This window comes from Oncorhynchus nerka, linkage group LG4 (assembly GCF_034236695.1).
Source record: "Oncorhynchus nerka isolate Pitt River linkage group LG4, Oner_Uvic_2.0, whole genome shotgun sequence".
Taxonomy (NCBI): domain Eukaryota; kingdom Metazoa; phylum Chordata; class Actinopteri; order Salmoniformes; family Salmonidae; genus Oncorhynchus; species Oncorhynchus nerka.
Window position 1 is genome coordinate 26,158,543 of NC_088399.1, and position 18,390 is coordinate 26,176,932.

The 18,390-nt window shown below is 43.4% G+C and overlaps 1 protein-coding gene across 1 annotated transcript; it reads right to left on the reverse strand.

The window, feature by feature from the left end:
* Positions 1 to 13,887: 13,887 nt before the first annotated feature.
* On the reverse strand, positions 13,888 to 17,200 carry LOC115116076 (zinc finger protein 703-like). Its single transcript, XM_029644561.2, has 2 exons — positions 17,019 to 17,200; positions 13,888 to 16,539 (listed from the first exon to the last, which is right to left on the reverse strand). Exons 1-2 carry the CDS (start codon positions 17,097 to 17,099, stop codon positions 15,013 to 15,015), a joined length of 1,608 nt encoding a protein of 535 aa, XP_029500421.2. The 5' UTR covers positions 17,100 to 17,200; the 3' UTR covers positions 13,888 to 15,012.
* Positions 17,201 to 18,390: the final 1,190 nt, after the last annotated feature.

Consider the following 18,390-nt stretch of genomic DNA (forward strand, 5'->3'; position numbering starts at 1 on the left):
CAGAGATGAATATACAGTTGAAGTCAGAAGTTTACATACACTTAGATAAGAGTCATTAAAACTTGTTTTTCAACCACTCCACAAATTTCTGGTTAATTTTAACAAACTATAGTTTTAGAAAATCGGTTAGGACATCTACCTTGTGCATGACTCAAGTAATTTTTCCAACAATTGTTTACAGACAGAAGATTTCACTTATAATTCACTGTATCACAATTCCAGTGGGTCAGAAGTTTACATACACTAAGTTTGAGTCAGTGCCTCTTTGCTTGACATCATGGGAAAATCAAAAGAAATCAGCTAAGACCTCAGAAAAAAATTGTAAACCTCCACAAGTCTGGTTCATCCTTGGGAGCAATTTCCAAATGTCTGAAGGTACCACATTCATCTGTACAAACAATAGTACGCAAGTATAAACACCATGGAACCACGCAGCCCTCATACCGCTCAGGAAGGAGACGCGTTCTGTCTCCTAAAGATGAATGTACTTTGGTGCGAAAAGTGCAAATCAATCCCAGAACAACAGCAAAGGACCTTCTGAAGATGCTGGTGGAAACAGGTACAAAAGTATCTATATCCACAGTAAAACGAGTCCTCTATCAACATAACCTGAAAGGCTGCTCAGCAAGGAAGAAGCCACTGCTCCAAAACCGACGTTAAAAAAACCAGGCTACGGTTTGCAACTGCACATGGGGATAAAGATTATACTTTTTGGAGAAATGTCCTCTGGTCTGATGAAACAAAAATATAACTGTTTGGCAATAATGACCATCGCTATGTTTCGAGGAAAAATAGTTGGCATCATGAGGGAGGAAAATGATGTGGATATATTGAAGCAACATCTCAAGACATCAGTCAGCCAAGTTAAAGCTTGGTCGCAAATGGGTCTTCCAAATGGACAATGATCCCAAGCATACTTCCAAAGTTATGGCAAAATGGCTTAAGGGCAACAAAGTCAAGGTATTGGAATAGCCATCACAAAGCCCTGACTTCAATCCTATAAAACATTTGTGGGAAGCTTGTGGAAGGCAACCCGAAATGTTGGACCCAAGTTAAACAATTGAAAGGCAATGCTACCAAATTCTAATTGAGTGTATGTAAACTTCTGACCCACTGAGAATGTGATGAAAGAAATAAAAGCTGAAATAAATAATTATCTCTACTATTATTCCAACATTAAAATAAAGTGGTGATCCTAACTGACCTAAGACAGGGACTTTTACTAGGATTAAATGTCAGCAATTGTGAAAAACTGAGTTTTTCTTTCATTGATCCTGTAACGCTCATCGTTGGAATGAGGTGAGGACCAAAGTGCAGCGTGGTAAGTGTTCATCATTATATTTATTAAACAGAGAACACTAAACAATATAACAAAGGAGACCAAACCGAAACAGTTCCGTAAGGTGACATACACATAACAGAAAACAATCACCCACACCACACAGGTGGGAAAAGGCTACCTAAGTATAATTCTCAATCAGAGACAACGAACGACACCTGCCTCTGATTGAGAACCATACCAGGCCAAACACAAAACCACAACATAGAAAAAAGAACATAGACTGCCCACCCAACTCACGCCCTGACCATACTAAAACAAAGACATAACAAAAGAACTAAGGTCAGAACCTGACAGATCCACAAAATTCTGAACCCATTCTCTTGATGTGTTCTAGTGAGTCTGTCGTCAAAATAATTAAAAGTTACAGCATATTTAAGGGGATGGCTTAAGATATTGGATATTGAAATCTATTGGAAAATTTTATTGGCAGTACAGTATTAAATATTGACAAAGTATATGACTATGGTCTACAATGGGTCCGCTCATCATGCACAATGTTCTTATACTCAAGTGCTTCCTATTCCATTTTGATTGGCAAACCTTTAATCACGATGGAGTTAACCAGATTAGATAGATAAAAGGTAAATATCTAAATCCTCATATCTAAATCCTCATATCTAAATCCTCTCCATCTACGGGTCTCTGTAGCAAGTTTAAGCTGCTAACACCCTCTCTTAGAGCCAGAGGAAAAATGTAGCGGAGGGGGAAAAAGTATTCTTGTCAGAGTTCATTAAGTGTTGTGGAACAATGGTGGAGAGGCAGGGCAGGCTGCAAAGAACACACACACACACACACACACACACACACACACACACACACACACACACACACACACACACACACACTGTCATTAATCATGGCTGACAAAGAGCTGGGGTCAGAGGTGGGAGAGCTGCCAGAGACTCTGTTATTGATTACACTGATACTGCCTCTCTCACTCAGAGAAGAGGGAGTGAGAGGGGGAGGTGAGAGCAATTGAGAGAAGTTTAGGTTGTACACAGTTTGCTCAGAGTAAAGCAGTAACAAACAGAACTGTGTAGAAGCTGTGTAACCAATATAAAAACATAAACTCTACCATCTACCAGTATTAGATACTTGTAACTGGGCAATTCCACGTTAACAAAGTAATGCTGACAAAGATTTTTCACTTTACAATGTTCAGATGCAATGTTTGGTCACAGAATTACAGCACAAACAGCACAAACCGTCATTATGTTACCAAACATTGCATCTGCACTGTTCTTCAAGTAAACGTGTTTTTGTCAAATGTTCAGTGGAAATTGCAAATAGTCCTTGTGCATTGAGTTGTCCTGTTTGTTTAACTTTGCAATAATTGTTTTTTGTTTGGCATTCATTTTAAAGTGAAAAATCTGAGTCTCAGCATCAGCCTGTCGCCATGGAATTGCCCTACCGCTACAGATTGTTGGGTTTGAATAGTTTTGTAAAGAGCCAGATTGGTCCCCCAGCCCTGAGAAAGAAACAGTTGATTTGATCGATAAAGAGTTGCTTGACTTGTCCTCTATACACTCGTCTTCCTCTCTGTCTGCCTTCTTTGCATCATCTCCAGTTGCATTCAACCCTGCCTTTCAACTCTACCACCACAGGGAAAAAGACAGGGAGAAAAAGATAGAAAGGGAAGGGAGAGAAAGAGAGAGAGAGAACAGAGAGAAAGGAGTCACTCTGGTGCCTGTGACTGGGTGACTGGAAGAGATTGAATCTCTGTTAAGTGCTCAGCTTGAAGGCATGTCTGGCCTCATTACATGTCAGTAGTAACAATAGTGGAGTGGCAGTGAAGACAGGTTGGAGTCCTCTGGTCATAAATCACTCTGCTACAAATGCCTGACAGGCTGGGAAACGAACACAACCACAGCACAGGGTAGGGAGGCCAGGCAGGCACTCTGTCTCAGTCTCGACACTACACAGCTCCACCTCTTGGCTTGGATATACACACACACACATGCATACTCACACGCTCAAGGCAAGCCATTAAAGCACTGACACAATCGTCTACAGAAGGCTTTTAGGACTAGGCGTCAGCCCTTGCTTACCAGAGATGCTGTATCAGTGTTTACATTTTGGATGTGTGTGTACGTGCAGTGTTCGTGCAATGTGTGTGACCTCTCCTCCTCTCCTGTGTGTGTATGTCTGTCTGTGGCCCTGTGCATTAGGTCTACCTGGACTCATGGGTAGATGTAACATAGTAAATTAAAGCCTGGACACTGTAATTAGCCTGTAATTAGTATATATGTTACGTTTCGTATGGTATGTATTCATTTGTGGATGTCTATCATCCATTTACAAATGAGAATTTGTACAATAGGTTAAGAATTGCAATTCATACAATATCCTATGGATTTGCAAAAAGTATTATATGTTACGAATTCCAATTTTTGGTGGCTAACGTTAGCTAGGGGGCTAGGTGGCTAACATCAGCTAGGCTAGGGGTTTTGGGTTAGGTGTTAAGGTTAGGGTTATGGTTAGGGGAAGGGTTAGCTAACATGCTAAGTAGTTGCAAAGTAGCTAAAAAAGTAGTAAGTAGTTGCAAAGTTGCTGATTAGCTCAAACATAAAAGCTGTCCGTGATGACATTCAAACACACAACCATGGGGTTGGTATACATTTGCATTATACGCCTACCCAACCACCACGACCAAGCACCCTGCTTTCATGTATGTGTGGTTGGACAATTGCAGGTCGTCAGTGATGTGCACGCCGGGGAACTTGAAGCCTTTCACCCTCTCTACTGCATCCCAGTCAATGTAGATGAGGACATGCGCTCTCTGCTGTCTCCTGAAGTCCACAATCAGCTCATTCATTTTGTTGACAATGAGGGAGAGGTTATTTTTCTGGTGCTGTTGGTATACAGGCCTACCACTGTTGTGTAGTCAGCAAACTTTATGATTGAGTTGGAGATGTGCATGGTCATGCAGTTATTGGTGGAAGGGGCTGAGGACGCACCCTTGTGAGGCCCCCTTGTCGAGGATCAGCGTAGCGGATGTGTTGTTGCCTACCTTCATCACTTATATATATCATACTAATTTGAGTGTCCCACATTAATGTTTACTATGCTACGTCTAGTCTATGAGACCAGCCTGAATATGTTGACAAGCGTTGGTGTAGATTAATTGTGTTGGGAAGAGAGGATGGAGGGGAGAGGGGGGGAGGAGGTGGAGAGTGCAAGGCCTGCAGGTCATTAATCAGGCCTGTGACACGTAGAGCAGGAGCCCAGGAAGTCAGAGGTCCCCTTTGACTTACATACAGCTGCTGCTGCTGTTACTTCTGGCCACACTCAATGCACTGGAGGTATATACCCATATCCCTCCCCATGCACCTAGACCACAGCACACACTCAGGGCCTGGGGCTCTCATCTGTCCAACTCCTTCAGTGTTTGTGTCAGTCATTCCTGAAATTGACAGCTTCCCTAACCCTACCACCCTCCAACCCACACACCTCCTTCTTCTCTCCTTTTGATTCAGGTTATTTCTCCCTGCTCACATCTGAGGAGGTGGGGTCTCAGACTTTTACTTTTATTCTACTACTTTTGTTTTGGAGCATTATTGATCTGGTATTTTAATACAAAGGCATTTTTCTTAGAAACTGTAGCCTACTTTTGTCAGCTGAAGTTTCTCCTGACATGCACAGTCATTTTAATAATAATATCAAGCTGTTTTTATCTTTTAGGAAGGGAAAATAATTCCGAATATACTCCAGTTTCAGCCATTCCATCATGCACAGGTTATAAGAGGCAGTACCTGGTATTGTACTTCTTTCATCCAGCGTTGAAACAAGCAAAGCCTTGAAAACCTGAGGGAAAAATAACTAATGGTCTGTTTCATTCCTGTTCCCATCCACTGCCATGACATCATCCAGACAGACCCGCACACACACAAACACACACACAAACACACAGCTGCTTGTGTAATGACATAAAGCATTTAGTGTCTGAATGGTTGTTTCATCATCACCGGCCAGTAAATCAGTGGGTCCACCAGGCGTGACACGGGTGTTGAGCGATGGCTCCTTATCAACTCCTCAACTTGATCTGTGGAACATCTGGAGTTCCCAGGTTTCTGTCAGACACCATTCCAGGACTTATGAGCTAGCTAGGTCTCATAAAAGTCTCGTTTTGAAATGGCCTTGTCTTTTGTCTGTGTTAGCAGTCCACCCGGTGATCTCTCAGAGGACCATACTATACTGACATAAAACATGTTTTATTAACTTACTTTAGCCTTGAAAGGAAAACACTCTTATTTTCCAAGATATCCCAAGTGTAATAACTTAACACAACAGCCTAATTGTTATGTACAAATAACATAAATATTTGTACAGTCTAAAAGGGCAGTGATGGGTAAGAAACAGAGGAAATCAACATTGTTAAGAGGTGCTAATGAGGGGTGTAAAGTGCTGGTAATGATCATCATAACTCACTGTCCAATACACATCATTAATCACACTGGAATAGAAAATGAACAAATACACACAAACGTACACCTGCTGTATGACTTCCAACTTCAGTGGTGTAATGTTACTGGTCTTCTGCACACCCTGGAAGCACACCTTGCTTTTCTCCCCTCTCACCACAGGACTGCCATACGCACGCACGCACGCACGCACGCACGCACGCACACACACACACACACACACAAAACCAGTGTGTGTGGCTGGATCAGGTCTACTGGTTAGACTAAACACCAGAGTTAGACGCTTGGCACACAGTCATTAACACTGACACACACAAAAACACACACACACAATGACACACACACACAACACAGACCACAAAATGACTGTATTTGGCTAATCAGACCCTTTAATAACTGGTTAGACTAAACACCAGACCCTTTAATGAGTGTATTTGGTAATCTCAGTCATTAATCATTCTGACACACTAAAAACACATTTCCCCTTTAATGACTGTATTTGGGTAATCACAGACCCTTTAATGACTGTATTTGGGTAATCACATACCCTTTAATGACTGTATTTGGGTAATCACAGACCCTTTAATGACTGTATTTGGGTAATCACAGACCCTTTAATGACTGTATTTGGGTAATCACAGACCCTTTAATGACTGTATTTGGGTAATCACAGACCCTTTAATGACTGTATTTGGGTAATCACAGACCCTTTAATGGCTGTATTTGGGTAATCACAGACCCTTTAATGACTGTATTTGGGTAATCACAGACCCTTTAATGACTGTATTTGGGTAATCACAGACCCTTTAATGACTGTATTTGGGTAATCACAGACCCTTTAATGACTGTATTTGGGTAATCACAGACCCTTTAATAACTGTATTTGGGTAATCACAGACCCTTTAATGACTGTATTTGGGTAATCACAGACCCTTTAATGACTGTATTTGGGTAATCACAGACCCTTTAATAACTGTATTTGGGTAATCACAGACCCTTTAATGACTGTATTTGGGTAATCACAGACCCTTTAATGACTGTATTTGGGTAATCGCAGACCCTTTAATAACTGTATTTGGGTAATCACAGACCCTTTAATGACTGTATTTGGGTAATCACAGACCCTTTAATGACTGTATTTGGGTAATCACAGACCCTTTAATAACTGTATTTGGGTAATCACAGACCCTTTAATGACTGTATTTGGGTAATCACAGACCCTTTAATGACTGTATTTGGGTAATCACAGACCCTTTAATAACTGTGCATTTGGGTAATCACAGACCCTTTAATGACTGTATTTGGGTAATCACAGACCCTTTAATGACTGTATTTGGGTAATCACAGACCCTTTAATGACTGTATTTGGGTAATCACAGACCCTTTAATGACTGTATTTGGGTAATCACAGACCCTTTAATGACTGTATTTGGGTAATCACAGACCCTTTAATGACTGTATTTGGGTAATCACAGACCCTTTAATAACTGTATTTGGGTAATCACAGACCCTTTAATGACTGTATTTGGGTAATCACAGACCCTTTAATGACTGTATTTGGGTAATCACAGACCCTTTAATAACTGTATTTGGGTAATCACAGACCCTTTAATGACTGTATTTGGGTAATCACAGACCCTTTAATGACTGTATTTGGGTAATCACAGACCCTTTAATGACTGTATTTGGGTAATCACAGACCCTTTAATAACTGTATTTGGGTAATCACAGACCCTTTAATAACTGTATTTGGGTAATCACAGACCCTTTAATGACTGTATTTGGGTAATCACAGACCCTTTAATGACTGTATTTGGGTAATCACAGACCCTTTAATGACTGTATTTGGGTAATCACAGACCCTTTAATGACTGTATTTGGGTAATCACAGACCCTTTAATGACTGTATTTGGGTAATCACAGACCCTTTAATAACTGTATTTGGGTAATCACAGACCCTTTAATGACTGTATTTGGGTAATCACAGACCCTTTAATGACTGTATTTGGGTAATCACGAGTGCTTATTTCCATGTACTCCTCTCTCTTTTCTTCTCTGTTTCTCTTTATCTCTCTCTCTCTCTTGCTCAATCTCACTCTAGTTCTTCTTCATCTCTCGCTCCTCTCCATTTCTTTCTCTCTCTTACTTTTTCATTTGTATCCTTGGCTGATATGTGTTCCTGAAGAACTTGTTTTTGTGGTCATTCAAGCCAGCCTGATTATATACCAAACATATTGTACAATGAAGTCATATTGTTACAGAAAAAAAACAGATAGCAGAGACATAGACTGAGAGACAAAGTATAAAAGACATAGTGAGAGACAGAGAGAGACAGAGGCAGAGAGAGAGAGAGAGAGAGACAGAGGCAGAGAGAGACAAGTATAAGACATAGTGAGAGAGAGAGAGAGACAGAGGCAGAGAGAGAGAGAGAGACAGAGGCAGAGAGAGACAAGTATAAGACATAGTGAGAGACAGAGAGAGACAGAGGCAGAGAGAGAGAGAGAGACAGAGGCAGAGAGAGACAAAGTATAAGACATAGTGAGAGGGACAGAGACAGAGAGAGAGAGAGGGACAGAGACAGAGAGAGAGAGAGAGAGGGACAGAGGCAGAGAGAGAGAGGGACAGAGGCAGAGAGAGAGAGAGGGACAGGGGCAGAGAGAGACAAAGTATAAGACATAGTGAGAGACAGCGAGACAGAGGCAGAGAGAGAGACAGAGGCAGAGAGAGAGAGAGAGAGAGAGAGGCAGAGAGAGAAAGAGAGACAGAGACTGAGAGACAAAGTACAAGACATAGTGAGAGACAAAGAGAGACAGAGACTGAGAGACAAAGTATAAGACATAGTGAGAGACAGAGAGAGACAGAAGCAGAGAGAGACAAAGTATTAGACATAGTGAGAGACAGAGAGAGACAGAGGCAGAGAGAGAGACAGAGGCAGAGAGAGAGAGAGAGAGAGAGAGAGGCAGAGAGAGAAAGAGAGACAGAGACTGAGAGACAAAGTATAAGACATAGTGAGAGACAGAGAGAGAGAGAGAGAGAGAGAGAGAGGCAGAGAGAGACAAAGTATAAGACAGTGAGAGACAGAGAGAGACAGAGGCAGAGAGAGAGAGAGGCAGAGGCAGAGAGAGAGAGAGAGGCAGAGAGAGACAGAGGCAGAGAGAGACAAAGAGAGACAGAGACTGAGAGACAAAGTACAAGACATATTGAGAGACAAAGAGAGACAGAGACTGAGAGACAAAGTATAAGACATAGTGAGAGACAGAGAGAGAGAGAGGCAGAGAGAGAGAGAGGCAGAGAGAGAGAGACTGAAAGAAATAGGTAGGGAGTGAAAGAGAGAGGGGGGGGGGAGAGAGAGTGAGTGTGTGTGTATTAGCTTGTCTCTGACCTCCCTGTAAGTCTGTGGTGTGGTGCCTGCTCAGGGTTACAATGGGTAATTAGCCCTGGTTAGCTAAAGAGTCCGAATTAACCTCCAGGAATAAGAGAATGTGCCTGGGAGCCTGCTGAGGAGGAAGGCTGGGATAGGATGGTGTCACCCTTACTGGGTGTGCGGCTAACCCACTAGCCCCCGTTAGCCTCCACTAACCCTCCAGGCCAGCTACAATCACTGCCAAGGCACGTTTTACCATCAGTAAACCAGTGGTGATGCATGAGAACTGACATCCCAGATGGATTCCTGTGTGTGTGTGTGTGTGTGTGTGTGTGTGTGTGTGTGTGTGTGTGTGTGTGTGTGTGTGTGTGTGTGTGTGTGTGTGTGTGTGTGTGTGTGTGTGTGTGTGTGAGTCACAGCCTGATCAGAACCAGCTGCAGCCGTAAGCATTAACAGGGAAACTATAATTGCCGATGCCTTCTCATGCACTGCTGAACTCACTGTGGCCGTACTTTCACATGTCAAGCTGCAGGGAGGGAGGGAGAACAACCCACTGAGAGAGAGAGTCCATGGAAAAGGAAGGTCAAGAGAGCAGCGCCATGTTTTAGCACATAACATATTGAGCAGGTAAATTTACTGTCGGATTTGGGTAATTTACCACTGCTGAATGATGAACAGACCTGTTTTCTGTGGCTTTGTTATACTGAAGTTTCATGACGTGTAGTCACACACACAGACACACACTCAGGGAAGGGTTGGGTTGCCAGGACTCAGGGCGGTGAGTGAGGAACGTCTATTTCCAACATATTTCCGCTCTGTCCTGCTCTGCTCTGTCTGGATGTAATAATGGGATGTGTGATGGTTTAGGAACATTAATCCAACATGTCTGACATCTGTGTGCCCTTTATTCCTGGACCACTTGAAAAGGCCTGTCATAGAGATGAGTGATGAAGTGATAGAGTTGGAGAGAAAGAGAAAGAGGGAAAGAGGGAAACAGGGCCGGCTCCAGGAATAAGGAACATAAGTGATAGATTAGGGCTCCTGGCCGCTAGGGGGAACTCGACCCAAAAAACGAAACAAAACCCTTTTTTGGGGTGGGGGTGCGGGGGAATCAGTCTCAACTTACTGTTAGGAGTTAGAATAGTACAATACACAAAGTTCAAGTACGAAATTTGGTTGTGCATCAGCACTTTTACTCTTGTTTTGTCAGTCACTGTCAGCTAACAATTTTTTGATTGGTAAGTTAGTCTAGCCAGTTATCTACATTTGTAGCAATCAGGCTAAATACTGACCGGGAAAGCAGGGCACGTTCCCAGGGGCCCTGACCTCCAGGGGGCCCCCATTTTTCCTGTTAGTCACTCTCACTCAGATATCATTAACATGGCATAAATCACAGAAAAATGTGTAGAATTGCAGGAAATTAACTTACAATTGCAAACATTTCTCTACACCCCATGGCAAAATGGGTAAAATTGCATGAAATGTGTTATAAAATTGCAACATTTTCTCTGCGCCCTATGGCAAAATGTGTAGAACTGCAGAATTTTTTTTCTTTAAAACTGCAACATTTTCTCTACGTCCCATGGCAAAATTGGTCAAATTGCAGGAAAATACCTTTTAAAACATACATTTTTATCACTGCTGTCAAGAAGTGGGCCACAGAAAAAAAGGTCCCTCAGAAGGCTAAAGCTGGCCCTGGAGGGAAAGAGGGAAAAGGATGAGTGTGCTTGTGAGTAGTGTGTTTGTGATCTCTTTTAGTGCTTCCAGAAGAGAAGACACTTAAAAGATGCATCAAGACAGATGTCTGTGGTTTGTGTTCCGTGCCCTGACATGGCTTCTACATGGTGAGCCCTTAGTTCCTATACTGAATCTCTGGAAACTGAGGGGCTGTGTGTGTGTGTGTGTGTGTGTGTGTGTGTGTGTGTGTGTGTGTGTGTGTGTGTGTGTGTGTGTGTGTGTGTGTGTGTGTGTGTGTGTGTGTGGTGTGTGGGTCTACACTCTTAGAAAAAAAGGGTTCCAAGTAAAACCCTTTTTGGTTCCATGTAAAACCCTCTGTAGAAAGGGTTCTACGTGGAACCAAAACAGTTTCTTCAAAGGGTTCTCCTATGGGGAAGACTGATGAACCCTTTTAGGTTCTAGACAGCACCTTATTTTCTAAGAGTGCACCTCTCCTTCCTGTACTCCATCTCTCTCTCTCAGAGATGGAGGAGCTGCTCTACACTCTGTCATCGTTAATCACCAAGGCTGTCAGCTGTCTATCCAGGTCTGTCATACACACACAAACCTCTCACAGCAATTTCTGTGTTTGTGCATGTGTATCTTTAAAAAATACCCAATAATGTTAGGTCCTGTTTTAGCTTACACTCCTAGAAAAAAGGTGCTATCTAGAACCTAAAAGAGTTCTTTGGCTGTCCCATAAGATAACCCTTTGAATAACTGCTTTTGGTTCCAGGTAAAACCCCTTTTGGGTCCAGGTAGAACCCTTTCCACAAGGTTCTACATGGAATTACCTGGTACCAAAAAGGGTTCTCCAATGGGGACCATTGAAGAATCATTTTTGGAGTGTTGCTTGGAGGGACTAAATTACACGTAACACATGCTCTCCAGCAGCAGCAGTGCGGAAGCACCCTGGGCGGCATGCGAGTCCTGATATCTGCTGTAAACACTAGCCAGCCCCGAGATGGATGGACAGAGTGATGGATGAGTAGAGTAAAGGGAAGAAAGGAATGATGGATGGATTGGATTGGATAAAGGAGCTATGGATGAGTAACAACAAAATGGAAAATGGCACGGCTATTCATTTCTCCCTCGAGGCTCTCTAATTAAATTCTATCTGTCCTAACTTTTATTGAAGCCTAGCTGGTATTGTTCCCCTGTGTCTCAGTTTCTCAGGATCTGTAGGTGTTCCCATTGGGAGATACAGATGGGTTTTACTCAGACCCTTTAGGTGGTGACAGAGACAGTCACAGAGCTCACTGCTTTTTACTTTCAAACAAAGACACTTGACTTGGAAACTATAGGTGGACTTTTCTGGCAGCAAAACTTTGACTAAAACCCTGTATAAATGATGAAAAAGACAACACTCATAACCAGGGATATGAATTCCTCGCACACACACACACTCTCAGATCTAAAACAACAAAAGTATCAGAGAACAATCCAACATCAGACGTCACTTTGACTAAAGTCCCTTTAAGTAAGTCAGTCAGTCAGTCAGTCAGTCAGTCTGTCAGTCTGTTGTCCGTGCTTCTTAACAACCTGATCTTGAGCTCTCCCATTTAAATTAAACCCCAGGCTCTGCTCCTTAACCATGTCTCTGAGTTTCCTAGGCCAAACACCAGGGCTACAGAAGCTACATGGGACACCTGAAACCTACTTTGCAACCCAACCACGAGTATCTCCTCCCGCTGCCCTACAAATGAACCCAGAACATATTTTGTTCATTCAGCCCTTTGTTAACCAGGTGGCTGAGAACACATTAGCTTGTGAGGAGGTGAGGAGAGGGATTGAATGAGCCATTTGGAAGACATCACATCTCTGACAAGGTCTCGGGAACATGGAAGACTGAAAACGGGAGCAGTTTCCATGGTTTCCGTGGCGATGGGGTTGTGACCCAGTGGGACTGCCTGTCAGGACTGTAACTGACCACCGTAGGTAATCTATACTCCGACAGGCCCCTGACAGTTTCTCGTAACCAGGAAGTAGCATATTACCTCTGCCAATCACACTGAGCTGGAGTAACATGAAAGACGGACAGGTCCTTATCCTGAACATGACCAGACAGACACGGGTTTAGCTCTGATGTCTATCTGGACATAACACAGTCATAGAGAAGGCTGGGACTCAATCAAAACTCAGTGGGTGCCAAAACTGACCTGTCTGCCTGCCTGTCTGTGAAACACTAACTGAAAGTCAAGCACACCCAAACCCATCCTTCACCTGGTTTGGACGGTCTGTAGAACAATAGCACCTGGCACACACTGGCTCTACATCGGAACAAGGCAGATAATGCACACTGACAAAGGCTGTCCTACCAGAGTAGGTCACTTATATTCATATAGGTCATTATATTCATATCTGTTGTGATGATTGAAATCAACTCAGGGATGAATACCACAGGATGGCAGAGGACCAATACAACAGTTCCTGGGTAGGTCTCAAGAGAGACATACAATATCCATATCTCAAGAGATCCATATCTCATGGAATATTTTGAAACCATTACATCAGCATGTAAAAGAAATCCCTGTCACTCAAGTTGCACAGTTCCTCCTCCTTGATGTTAGATTCACTATAAGTTTGCATCCTGTTCTTTTAGGTCAAATGCAGTCAACTGATTGTTCTGAACAAGAAAGATGTTTCTTTCCACTTTGCTTTTTAACACAAGTATTTGGATCTGTAAGTATTTTGATCTATATTGCATGTCAAATCGCAATCGCAATATTTAATTAAAAAAAAATCACAACTTGATTTTTTTCCAATATTGTGCAGCCCTATGTAATACTTTACTGAATTATACTGAAATAGTCATTCTAAAATTTACAATTTTGTAATTTAGCAGACACTTTTATCTAAAGCAACTAACAATAAGCATTCTCCATTGTATCTTAGTCGCGTTGTCTCTGAATGTTCTCTCCAAACTGAGTGACTCATTATTACATAGCTGGTTATAATGGCCTAATGAAGCAAATCAAACCGATTGAGATGAATGAGGTGTCAAGAAGAGAACAATTGGATTGACAAATGAAAACGACAAAATATATATTCATTATCATTTATTAAACAAAATATGACCTTGTCTAAATCGGACAGCTCTGCCATCACACAATCTTTGCTTCCTGTGTTTGGGTTCGTATCGCTCTCTTACCCAGGTCATTCTGCCAAATACTTTACAAAAAATATCACATTTCCTTTCACTATTAATCTGCTGTACAAACAACAATTAGGAAGCCAGAGAGGGAGAGAAAGAGATGTGACATGCACATTCAATCAGAGAAGGATAGGAAAACAAGAAAACCACATTTTTGTAAGGAGAAGAAAATATACTTTGTTGTGAAGTTTGCATGAGTGAATGTTATCATTTTAAACAAATCCTGTTCATAATAGATAAAATGATAACTGTATAACTGCAAAATAATAATAAGAAAAGTTCAAATGTATGTTTTGGAAAGTAAACTTGAAAGCTAAAGCACTCAGTTAAAAAATAAATACAATTTCTATTTTCAGTCAAAGAAGACGCAAAATGTATGAAACTGAATCAAATCTCAAAACCATAACCGAGCTAAACTCACTAACTCAGGGTCAAGCTAGCATGCATCCGATTCTCCCCCTGTGCCCCCCCGATAGTGCTATAGGTTAATGCCATCACTATCTCCTCTCCTGTCTTTCCACTGCAATCACTATTCCCAACTTGACATGAAGAGATCCAGGAGGCGTTCTACAGCATCCTACCACCATCTATCAGCCAGTCCAGTCTGTGATGCTATTACAACCCAACATGGCACCATGTCCACTGGTCCAGTCAAATCCACTTGTTCATAAAGTGCAGCATCCTAGTGTGCAGACATGCAAGCATCCAGACCCTTCTCTGGCTCCTCCATAGAATCTTGCCTTGGTATGGAGTAGTAGTGAGCCCCCATATAGGCAAGATGTGCTACCTGCAGAAGCTCCAGAAACACCTTCATTCAGGGCTTACATAACATTTCTATTCAAACCAATTGGATCCAAAGATTTCAGCAGTTTTAGGCAGGGAGCAGCAGAGTGAGGCAGGAAGGAGTGGGAGAGCTGCCTTGGCTTAGTAATTTGAGGAGAAACACTGTTATAGACTGTGTGGATGGATGGAGAATCACTGGTAGCCCAGGGCAGACGCTGAGCCAAGTCTCTGGCTATAGAGAGCATAGTGGGGGTAGTAAGGAGAACCAGCCTGGAGGGGAGTGCAGGGGGATGGAGGTAGGTCCAGGGGGCAGGTGGACCTTACCATAGGGGTGGTACCGGGCCAGACCCAGGGTATGAGGAGCCCTGAGGGAGAATGAGTTCTGCAAGGAGGCCTGGCTCTGGTGGGGGAGGTGGAGGTGGCAAGAGGCAGCAGAGGAGGAGACAGAGGGGTAGGCAGAGAATAACTTACTGTCCATCCCTCCAGGTAAGGAGGTGTGTGTGCGCAGGTGGGCTAGTAGCTCGTCTGAGGTGGAGAAGCGTTTATCACAAGGACCCCCAGCTGATACCCAGTTACAGGCATGAGGGATGGGGTCATTGGAGAGCATGAAGCCGTAGGTGTAGAGGGGGTGGGACAGGGTGGGGGTGATGCTGGAAGACATAGTGCTGGGGTGGAGGGAGTGGAGGGGTTGGGAGGGGTAGACCAAGCCTGGATAGCCTGATTTGATGGAGGAGGAGGGGTCATGGACGCAGGGATTGCTCCCCCCCAGGTGGGGTGAGTTAGGATAGCTGAGGCAGTACGGATCCCTGCACAAGCCCTGCATGAATGAAAGGGGAGAGGTACCAGTGAGGGGGCTGGAGCTATGGTGCTTCCCCGGTACCCTCACCCCCCCTCCTCCCAGACCAGACTTGGTAGGGTCCAACCCTGGGACAAACTGTGAGGGATATCCAGCATAGGCCCCCACTACAGAGCCATGGTAGCCCATACCAGAGGAGGACAGGGGGAAGACAGAGTGGCCAGTCTTGTAGGGAGAGATGGGAGTGATGTGTCCAGGACCCAGGCTGAGTGGTGGGGGTTGGGAGTCCATCTTGCCCAACTCATGGCTGGGGCTTCCCTCGGAGCTGCCTGTGCTGGAGTTGGTGCTGGCTCTGGCATGGCTGGAGTTAGCCATCTGGGGACTGTCCAAACTGACCTTATTCACATCTGACTCCTTCTTAAGATGGCCGCCACTGCTGCTGCTACTGTTGCTGTTCCTGTGTGGACTGCTCTGTTCCTGTTTGTGTTCTCCATTCAGAGTCTGAGAGTGGGAAACATGTAGTCCGTGAGGCGACTGGCTCTGTCTGTGTGTCTGTGACGACTGCTGTGTGTGCTGAGGAGGCGTGCCACTACCCACCCTGGAGTTGGGAGAGATGGCGTGTGGCGGAAAGGATGGACAAGAACCTGATAAGTTACTGTTAGCTCCTCCATTCCCATTACTAGGTACCCTAAAGCCGGTCTTGTCAGAACTGTTATTAGAGCTACAAACCCTGTCTCTCCGACTGTCTCCCCCTACTTTGTTATAGGGCTTGAAGCTGGACTTGTCCTCCTGTGAGGGCCGGTGCTCCCCCAGTTTGTGACTGGAGGAGGAGGAAGAGGAGTGTACATCATGGTCACCATGGCCATTAGAGATGGAGCTTAGTTTGGAGGAGGGAGGGTCAGGCTTGCCGATCTGGGAGCAGGTCTGAGCCAGCAGGGCCAGGGGACTCTTCTTGGCATCCAGCTGGAGAAATAAACCAAGACTTTATGTTAAGTTAAAGCACTTTTCACAATTACAGTTGTATAAATAAATAGACAGAGACATAAAGTACTTAAATTACTGTTAGCAGTAATTGTTTCAATGTATTTGGCAGTAATGAGGTCTTGCTGTAAGTTATGGCTAGTTTTATCGAATAGATGTAAGCCTATTGTCTACAAAGTTGAAGCAAAATGGTAGAAACAGTCATTCGGAGAAAAAAAACTGCAGCCCAGGGGATATAGCATATGAGAAAAGATGCTCAGGGAATTACTTTTCAGAAGTCCTTAATGTGCACATCCCCCCCAAAAAGACGCATTATGGGCTAAAAGTCGAGGAACATGCTTGCGCAAAAAAAACGCACCAAGGTGTTGAGAATAAACCGTGAGTAGAATCATCTAGAAACAAAACAACAACAACATTCAATGTGCCAATTCACCAGGACAAAATAAACATATTCACCATACCTCAATGCTCACTGGTGCAGATTGCAGGGGCTGCAGGTATTCCGGGTGGTGGAGCAAGTGGCTGGTGTGCGCCGTCAACATCTTGAGTATCCGGATTGGGAGCTGCTTTGCCTGGCGAATAGGATCCAAAAGAGTCGATGAAGACACTAACGCGCCCGTTGGGGAGCTGCAGTTATCACTACTGTCACAGCATTCGGAAGTATGGCTGCGTATCTCGTGCGTAGTAGATCCAAAAGACAAATGTTTAATTGGGGAGGGAAACGAAAATATGTTGGAGAGGGGCGGTGCTTTGTTAAAGTCCCGGAAAAGTAAAGTGTATAATTATCCATGCGCAGTGTAAAGTTGAATTATAATCCGCTAGAGAACGCCTGTAGCCTACTCCCCATCTAGTTTCATTTGACAGAAATTGACGTTCGGTTCTTCACTCATGATGCCTATTCCAGCAATTGTTCTTCCGGGGGTTATAATTCACAAAATCCACATCAATCGGGATGTGAGCGAAATATATGCATACAATTCAGTTACAGAATAAGTATAGCCAAAGTGAGAAAATATGTAGAGGTTACAAAGGGCGGCATAAAATCGGACTCTCACGGCTCCAGTCTATAGCGCACTCTCTCTGTTTCTCCAGCACTCACACATCATCCGGGCCGTACCTCGAGTGTGTGAGCTCACAAGCGGACCTTCGATGTAAGCGAGCCGCCGTCCAATAGTTGGTTTAAAATGAGAAGGGCTGATGCGTTTCTTCTGAAGGCGGAGCAATATATTGTCCCCCTCGGCCAATGAAGACAGACTGTCCATTGTATTTCATGGTGTTAGATAAGTCTTCCGATAATCTTTCAAAAGTCATAATGTCAGAACTAAATGTAATTCCCTTTGATGCAAAACATGTTTTACCAGGCGCTCTATATGGTATTTATGTTGATTTATGTATCATTGCGAGTGTATCAGTGTGCCTTATACATGACCGACAGAGGGCACTATTGATGACATTGTTTTACAAGGTTTATTGTCATCACCATCACCAATACAATAGGCTACAACCAAGTGTTTGGCTTATATTGGCTGTGAGGCTCATTTAAATCCAAAAGACTCTTGTGACTGTTGTGGTCACTGCAGGGTTGAAATCAAGTTACTGTTAACAGAAATGTAATAACATTGCCTAGCCTGTGCCACATTCAACTCTCACTCTCCTTATTTGAATGTACAAAGTCAAATGGGAGTCACACACATTTTACATACCTACTCCTTAGTCTACTTGAGACATTGAAATTGAGTTTCACATACTGATCCCAGTAAATTCACTTGGACTGTTTTTGATTATTTTATGTCATTTTCACAACCAGTCATGGAGAAATGTGCTAAAGAGGTT